Source organism: Euleptes europaea, chromosome 10 (genome assembly GCF_029931775.1).
Source record: "Euleptes europaea isolate rEulEur1 chromosome 10, rEulEur1.hap1, whole genome shotgun sequence".
NCBI lineage: Eukaryota > Metazoa > Chordata > Lepidosauria > Squamata > Sphaerodactylidae > Euleptes > Euleptes europaea.
In genome coordinates, this window is record NC_079321.1 from 33,380,627 (window position 1) to 33,389,665 (window position 9,039).

General features: G+C 39.0%; 1 protein-coding gene across 17 annotated transcripts in view; it reads left to right on the forward strand.

Annotated features, from left to right (window-relative positions):
* Positions 1-3,702, forward strand: part of MYT1L (myelin transcription factor 1 like) — a 175,797-nt gene extending 172,095 nt beyond the window's left edge. For 11 of the 17 annotated variants that reach the window (XM_056856104.1, XM_056856107.1, XM_056856114.1 and 8 more), the window contains 3 exons: positions 358-467; positions 2,167-2,310; positions 2,639-3,702. In XM_056856104.1, the coding sequence (XP_056712082.1) occupies positions 358-467; positions 2,167-2,310; positions 2,639-2,779 (395 nt within the window). In that variant the 3' untranslated portion in view covers positions 2,780-3,702. Of the gene's footprint in view, positions 1-357; positions 468-2,166; positions 2,311-2,410 lie in introns of all 17 variants that reach the window. The other 6 variants (XM_056856113.1, XM_056856110.1, XM_056856099.1 and 3 more) reach the window with 2 other exon arrangements.
* Positions 3,703-9,039: the final 5,337 nt, after the last annotated feature.

Sequence of the window (9,039 nt, forward strand, 5' to 3'; positions counted from 1 at the left end):
GTGGTGATGTAGCGGTAAAATTTGTTCTTAAAAGAAAACTTGTCAGCCATGTAAAATGTGTTCAGCGCTATAACTGTACACTTATTCCTGAAGTACAGGCACAAATGGTGGTGGAGAAAGCAGAAATCTATTGAGACCTAATCAGATTTGCCTTATATAAACATATTCCCCACAGTGAGAGTGTATATTTAGAACATTGCTACCATTTGTGAACGCCTGCCTTAAAGAAGTTCAAATTAGATTTCATCATAATGAGCATTATATTTTACTGAGCTTCACCTCAAATCACGAAATGAATCAGCTGCTAAAATCAGATTTGTAAACTAATTATTTGAATATCTCCTTTTTATTGCACAGGTATAGAAAATGATGAAGAAATTAAACAATTAGATGAAGAAATAAAAGAACTAAATGAATCCAACTCTCAGATGGAAGCTGATATGATTAAACTCCGAACTCAGGTAACAGTTTTATGAAGCCCTAACCTTCAACGGCTTTACATATACCTTGATTGGGGGGCGGGGGCGGGGGCGGGTTTAAACATTTTCTTCTTTCATATTTTTGTTAACCTTTAAACATATTTACATGATTTGAAAACAATAGCTTTCCAGTATAGTCCATAAAACAGTAGCCAGAGAAGTTTCATATTTTTCTTCCAGACCATCACTTTACCTGCCTCCTTCCTGCCCCACCCTTTCTCTTACCTGGCCACTGCTGTAGTGACAGGGAAGGAGGGAGGAAAGATTAATCCCCCCACACACACCAGTAGGATGTGTAGGTTTCAGCATAGCTGATGTCCATATGAAGGATATCAGATCCTCTGGGAAACCTACATTTGCACCGAAAGCAACTTTCCAGGAGCTAGAAAAGGAAGGAGAGGCGTCCATCCCTGTTGTGACAGCAACCAAGTGTGCAAGTTTAGAGGTTTAATGAGTCACCAATGTAAATACCTTTTTACTCCCTATGACTTCCTTGGAAGTATAACAGGCTTGGCTCATAACTAGCCCTAAATGAAAATAATTAGTAATTATTTGAAAATCTAAATCTGTATTCCCGATTTTGGATGTGATGCTGGCGTCCAGTTCATACATTCATATCCCTACCCCAGTGGAGGAGTAGTTTACAGGAGTACAGATAAACCACTCTGCCATAGGCAGAGCTACCCTTCAAACTATGGGCCGTTTTGCTGAGGCAGACCCTGAGCTCCCTCCTGCTGTGCTGCCCTCCAGCATTCCATTCCCCCTCCCCGAAAGGTGATTGGATGCTGGAGCAGCACTCTCATAGGCTCGGCTGAGTGGCTGTTTTTTTCCCTTCAGGGGCAGGACAGCCTCCCATGTGTCACATCCTCCCACCACCCAATTCAGTTGATAAGCCCTGTTTACAAGTTTACAGTGAACAAGTTACAATGAACACAGGTTACATTCAATGCATGTGATTTAACCCCCCATTTATCCAGGTACTGGTCCCCAGTTTTATCTGTAAAGTGAATGTATTCTGAATCTTTCTTACAAAGAGATGTATGAACGTACATGTAGGATATAGGTGCATTAACTGTAACATGTAACTAGGGCTGTAGTGAGGAAGCAGGGTGTTTGGTTGGGGAGAGAAAGGATTGTACTACTTTGGACTGTAAGTGGGGGAAATTACATTTTAAACCTTTCTCTGTAATTACAAAAATTAGGAATAGAAAACTAGCAGAACAGGTGACAGGACAGGGTTGGACTAAAACTTGCTTCCCTGTTGTACTAGTGTTCTGTGTGTGTGTTTTAAGTGCTGTCAAGTCGCTTCCGACTCATGGTGACCCTATGAATGAAAGTCCTCCAAAATGCCCTATCTTTGACAGCCTTGCTCAGATCTTGCAAATTGAAGGCTGTGACTTCCTTTATTGAGTCAATCCATCTCTTGTTGGGTCTTCCTCTTTTCCTGCTGCCCTCAACGTTTCCTAGCATCACTGTCTTTTCCAGTGAAAAGACAGTGTTCTACTTGCAAGTTAATATTTGTATGGGGGCATTCAGAAAACATATATTGAATATACAATCTATAATACTCCAGTCTGCTCCCTGAGGATCCTACCATCTCATTTTCCATTCCTAACATACTGTCCACATTGGTATACATTTCTCGCTTTGTCTTTTATTTCATTGTGCCCTAATCTGTTCCTTTTAGATTACCACAATGGAGAGCAACCTGAAGACAATAGAAGAGGAGAACAAAGTAATTGAACAACAAAATGAATCTCTTCTTCACGAATTGGCCAATTTAAGCCAGTCTTTAATTCATAGTCTAGCTAATATCCAGCTACCACATATGGTAAGTGACTGAGGGCACAAGTTAAGGGATTTGGCAGTCTCCTCCTCTTCCTCATACAGTAGATGTCTTTTTGTTTTTATGTTTATGGCTCCTCAACCAGGTGGAGATTTGCGGTATCAACCCTGCAACCATAAAGATAAATTTAACTTCTAAAAAAGACACGGTGGGCCAGTTCCAAAGTCTCCTGTAAAATTAAGTATGCTCTAACATAGGACTTTTAAAAGTGCTAAAAATGGTGTCAATGTTCTGTCGTAGTATGTTATGCATAAATGAATATACAATTAAGCAAATAGAAGATGTATATGAACTACTATTTAATATCTCGTAGGAACCAATCAATGAACAAAATTTTGATGCTTACGTGACCACTTTGACGGACATGTATACAAATCAAGATCGTTATCAGAGTCCAGAAAATAAAGCCCTACTGGAAAATATAAAGCAGGCTGTGAGAGGAATTCAGGTGTGAACAGCTGCTGTAGTGGTGAAAATCTTACCTTTAAAAAAGGATGCCTCTTGTTTTTTGCTGCTGTAATTTACCAGAAAGTGTTATATATTTCTTTCTGTTTGAAACAGTGTTATGCTTACAAGACTTCATGATGATTTTATGTCTTGCTTTAAAAATAGTAACTGCAGAATAGTTTTTTTAATACATTCACATTTTGTACGTTTTCATATAAGCCGACATAGTGTGATATGCCATGTAATGTTTATAGCTGCTAATGTATGCACATTTTTGAGGTAAATATATTTCTGAAGAGGTAAGCTGATCAAAATAAATAGAGTGTAAATTCTTTTTAATGCTTTAGTGATTAAATGTTTTAGTATTTTGAACTGAAATGAACAAAAAAAATCCCCGCTTTGAATGACAATGTTGCAGTCAGCGGCCACTTTTTAGACACTCTCATTTTGCCTCGTGCTGGAGGATTTTATGGGATTTAAGAAATACATTTTGTGTGCATATTGTTTCATAGCAAGAATTGGTTGCAAAAATGCTTTATTTTTGAACAATGCTTGAAAATATTGTGTGACTTTTGTTTTCAGAGGATGGTATGTGGTGGGGGCAATAAGAGGGTTTTTTGGAATTCCAAGCAAAGGGCATGAATTAGATGTGAGATGTAAAAGGAGTAATTTATTGTAAGACAACATCAAGCCATGGAAACTTGACAGAAGATTCAAAGCAGCTTAAACAGCACTTTTTAATTAACTTCTAAGCATTGCATGGTATGAATATGGGAACTTCCATAATGACAGGAGCTCTTTCAGAGGTGGACAACGTGAAGATTTCAGCTTTTCTTTTCAAATATACTTTGGAGCCAACATCCTCTTATCTCTCCAGGACTCTTAAAAAGTGTCCCTCTGAGTTATCTGTTACAGCAATGTAGTTTATTTATTTTTTCCAGAAAAGCAGTCTTTCCTTCTTAAGACAAAAGGCAATAGTTTACAACATAGATTGCCTTTTTAAAAAAGTTTTTTATTTGGGAATAACCCCAGATGCTTTTCTTCTCAAAAACAGCTACTGACCTGTATCCATTGCTACAATGGCATGCAGCGCAGTTCAGAGTTTGATCCAAACCTTTCACTTTGTTCCCTTTTTTTCACTGTTTAGGTTCTGCCTTTTTTTGTTGGCGTACAATCATTGTTATTGTGGCATTTCCATATGCTATCTATTTGTTCTTCTGTTACCTATTGCAAAAAAAAATGAATGCAATCAAAAATTTTAATGTAACTAAATATACTTTGGCACTTTTTTTGCTTTAAATTGCATCATTTCAAGCTTAAAAACGTATTGTACTTTTTTCAGATTTGATTGTTATTTCTTCAAAAATAACTGCACTATATGTATGCATAAGAACACTTTTTTTCTCGGAACATTTTTGATTTCCATTGAAAGTAGTAATTCAGATGGCGTGTTGTATTTTGTCAGATGTTGAATTAATTTCAATTTGATAGCATATCTTTTCCTTCCATGTCTTGATGTTATGCAGAAAGTACAAAAGTACTTAAAAAATTTTGTTATGAAAAAGATGGGTTTTGTAAAAAAATAATAATAATAATAAAATAAAATATTTTTAGCAGAACAGGACTTACAGGGTCATTGTCCCCACAATGTGCCAGTTGACTATTTGCACTTACCTTGCCCTATATATCCATACGGAGGTGTGCAATTTCTCGTGTCATTAGCTTTGTGACACTAAATTTGAACAAATTAGAGTGGAAGCCGTGATGGCTAATCCAGTAATATTGCTAAGGGGAGACTACAGGGATCTCACAACAAATATTCTGATACAATACTCAACCTCGGTATATATATATATGTATAAATATATGTATATCCCAGCGGCACTTTATACTATTCACTGTACAAAAAGCTTACAGTTTTCCACGAGGACTTTAATAACTAGCTGGGAGAAGATTATGTAATTACTTTGGGGGCTCTGCAGGATCTTCTCTGTATAGTGCCCTCCTTTCTGTTGTGCTATTAGTTGTAGCTGCCATGCTCAGAATTGCCTTTTTGAGAGCTGAAGCAAGGTGCTTGTTGTTCACCTTCTGCCATATATATATTGTACTTTTTGCCCTAGCCTCCTTTTAGGGCTCTCATTGTTCATAATGGCATATGCATTTTTCCACTGCATTGTGTCTGCAGCTTCTTTGCCAATATAGTAACGCTTTCTGTAGAGTAATAGATAGTATCAGTTTTGGATTCTTATTGTTATCACCTATGTACAATGGAAAAGGGATTTTAAGCACAAATCTGCGCTGCTCATCTAATGTTGGTACATAATATCAAATCAAAAGTTATCTGTGACTATTATATAGGGATCACAAAAGTGTCACATATTAGAATGCTGACCTTTTCATCGGAAATTATTGTGAGTCATCAGAGTTTTATTTATTCTAACTTATTCTTCATATTCATTTCTAAGTTTAATTTTAAGTGATCATTTATTAAGACAGAATTTTGTATAAACTACTTATTGTGCTCTCTGTGGAACTGAGGTTTGATTTATTTTTGTACTACACGGCATGGGTTTGTTGACATTTTAATTTTGCTATAAATGTGTGAAATCACAAGTTGCTGTGATAACTTCATTTTTAAATTGTGAAATTTGTACAAATTTTGTCATGCTGGATGTGAACACATCTTACTCTAAATAAATAAATAAATAAAATGTGTTGCCACATTTGTAGCACAGTGGTTCTCTGGTCAGTTGTTACCATTCTTTCTTAAACCCCAAAGTACTGGCAGCTGCATGGAATCAGCTATTGTATACAATGGCAACTTTATTCATCCTTGTTATTCACTGAATTTCCTCACAAGGTTTTCAAGTGTTTCATTACTTAGCTAGAATTAAGTTTCATTCCTGAACTGGCTCATGACCGAGCCAATGTAGAACAGTAAAAAAAAGGTAAAGGGCCCTTGTGCACAACCCATACCTATACAGCTTGGGGTGACATGAGAGGGGCACCCCACAGAGTGAGCCAGCCGAGCCTCTGGATTACTGGCAGTGTTGTCCATTTGGTAACTCCTCTTTCTCCCTTCCCATCAGGAACTGGCGGTCTAGCCAGCATCAACAATCCTTTGCTCATTCCAAATGCCCCCTATTTTTTATTTTGCACTGTAGGTAGTATTAACTCAACTGAAACTCAGAACTGTTTTCCTCAGTGCTATTTCTCACATATCTAATAGTGATAGATGGCCCCACTATGTTGTTAAAAAAAAATCCACAAGGTTTGCAGAAAAAAATACGAAAGGGGAACGATTAAAAGCTGAAAAAGTAAAAAGTTTTTATCTGCACATGCATATATATCACAGGGAGGAAATGAAGTTTGGATGGCATTTAGGGTTTCTGTAGAAATTCAAAGTAGTATCCAGCATAGCATATCCCCTACTAGAAAATGAAGGGAGCTGGAGTAGGGGAAGAAAGAGAGGCCACGAGGACTGTGAGGGGGAAATGGAAAAGTCACAGAGGCTATGAGCGGTGGGGGGTGACATGGAGGCTATAAGGGGAGGGGGGAAGAAGAGACAGGAAGGAAATTGCAGTTGGGGGAAGCAGTAAAGGTAGGTGGGAAGAAGCAAGGGAAACACAGCAGGGAGAGGGAAATGGAGGTCAACAAGAAGGGCAGAGTAAATAGGAGGAAGCAGGGACAAAATGAAAGGTGGAGACAGCATAATTACAGATGTTTACCGAAAACCACACATACACAGAGACATATATAAGGTAGGATGTTTTAGTGAGTGTGAAAGAGAGAAGGAAGCAGGAAAGGGTAAGGATATGGGAAAGAGGAAATCGTGTGGGGAGGGGATACAGAGGAAAGTGAAATATCCCTGCAAGTTCTTGCAGGATCCCCATAGTGCAACTAGGCCCAGCTCAGCTGGCAACATGCAACTGGGCCATAGTTTTCCTAGAAAGAGGTTGTCAAGGAGAAGGAAGGAGGGAAAGCTGAAGATGGGGCATATAAAGGGAGGTGGGTGAGTGGGTGATAAGATAGAAGCAGGAATGGGGTGAAGTTATGGGGGCTTTCAAAAAAAGGAAAGAGGCTATAGTGAGGGAGTAGGAAATGAGATCCCCCCCCCCACATCCTTGGTGGTCCCCTACTTATCATCATCTTATATTCTAATATTGAAGTTGGACAAACCTTTTGGACCAGTAACATACTTTCCGTCTAACCTACCTCACATGATTGTTGTGCGGATTATTTATATACTTCGTTTTGTCCCACCTTTCCCACTGTAGGGAAAGGTGGGATATAAATGAAGTACATAAGTAATAAATATAGCTGAAGAAGGGAAAAAACGAGGTAGGGAAAGGGAAGAGGATATGGCAGTTGCCAGGAAGTTGAAAAGCTAGTATTGTATAGTGGTTAGAGTTTCAGACTAGGATCTGGTAGACCTAGATTTGAATCCTGATTCTTCTGTGGAAACCCACTGGATGACTTTGAGCCAGTGACACACACACTTAGCCAAATCTATCTCACAGGGTTGTTGAGAGGATAAAATGGAGGACGGAAGAATGATGTAGGCTGCTTTGGGTCCCCATTGGGGAGAAATGTAGGATATAAATGCAGTAAATAAATAATAAACATACCGAAGATGGGGGGCAGATAAAAGAAGAGTTGGTTTTTATTTGGCGACCTCTACCATTTAAGGAAGAATCAAACCAGCTTACAATCACCTTACCTTCCCCTCCCCACAACAAACACCCTGTGAGGTAGGTGGGGCTGAGAGAGTGTGACTAGCCCAAGGACTAGCTGGCTTCATGTGGAGGAGTGGAGAAACAAATCCAATTCACCAGATAAGCCTCTGCTGCTCATATTGGAGGAGTGGGGAATCAAACCTGATTCTCCAGATCAGAGTCCACCGCTTCTAACCACAGCTCATAACCACACCATGCTGGTAGGTGGGAAGGAGTAAATGCTGGTGGGTGGGAAGGAGTAAATGAAGTAGAGAAGGATGAGGACATGTTGGTTGTCAGGTAGAGGGAAAGAGGAAATAGTGTGGGGAAGATGATACCGGGAGGGGAGGAATAAGGTGTCCAAGTCCTTGCAGGTTTCCCACTGTACAACTGGGCCCAGACCAGTGACCAGCACCATGTTACTGGATCATAGTTTTCTCGGACAGAAGCTGTCAGGTATAAGGAAGGAAAAACTGAAGACAGGAGGGCAGATAAATATAGGTTGACTGATGGGTGCAAAGGTGAGAAGGAGGCAGGAAAAGTAGAGGCAACATCAGCGGAAGGCCTTGGCCTCTGTCGACTTTCCAGGGCGACTAGTTAGCCGCTGCATGAAAGAGGTTGCTAGAATGGGTGAACCACTGGTCTGATTCTGCAGGGTTCTCTTATGTTCATCAGCAGGAACCGGAAGCTGGAAAATCCCACTCTGGTAAGTCCACAGGTGGTTGGGTACTTGCCTCTGTGTATAGTAACAGACTTCTAGATATGAATCAATACAAAGGAATACCTCTATCCAACTACTCTATGTAACGAAAAAAAATTGTCAGCATTTTAAAATGTCAATTTAATTAATCCTGAGGTTGTATGCAGGTTTCAGAAAATATTGTTTGCTGCCAGAACATACCTGAAGCATATTTTGTCTCATATATTTTATTTCTGAAATGTTGTCCATACAATGGCAACCATGTAAAATTAAAACAGATGTATTTTTAAAGACAGCATTTCTACAGTAACTTTTAAGAGTTGCTAGAAGTAACACCAGCAAGGGGCAGTGTTTGACAAAAATCAAGATGAGGTAGGAATATTTGTAATTAAGACATACTTTCAAGCAGGATGCCTCAGACCTTTTCTTTAACGAGAGCTACTTCAGAGTAATTTTTTTTAAAAAAACAGTTGCTTCCTCTCCCAGCATATTACTAAATTATGTGATGACCTAGAAACAAAACATGGACTCAGATGAGAACCAGAAACAAAACTACTAAGCAGCACAGAGAAAATTCCTATGAAATAAAAGGTTCTTTTTCCCCTTTTGTTTTATTTTTAAGATTAAATCAGATATTTTCACCATCTATATATGACCTACTCTGCAGCAGGCAGTGAGCTACTAGTACTTAATGAACTGTCTGTTGGAGATCTCTACTTTACAGTTTATTACAATACAAAGTATTTTATCCATCCAGCGTGGTATAGTGTTGCAGACTCTAATATGGAGAACCAGGTTCGATTCCCCACTCCTCCACATGAAGCTTGCTGGGTGACCTTGGGCCAGTCACAG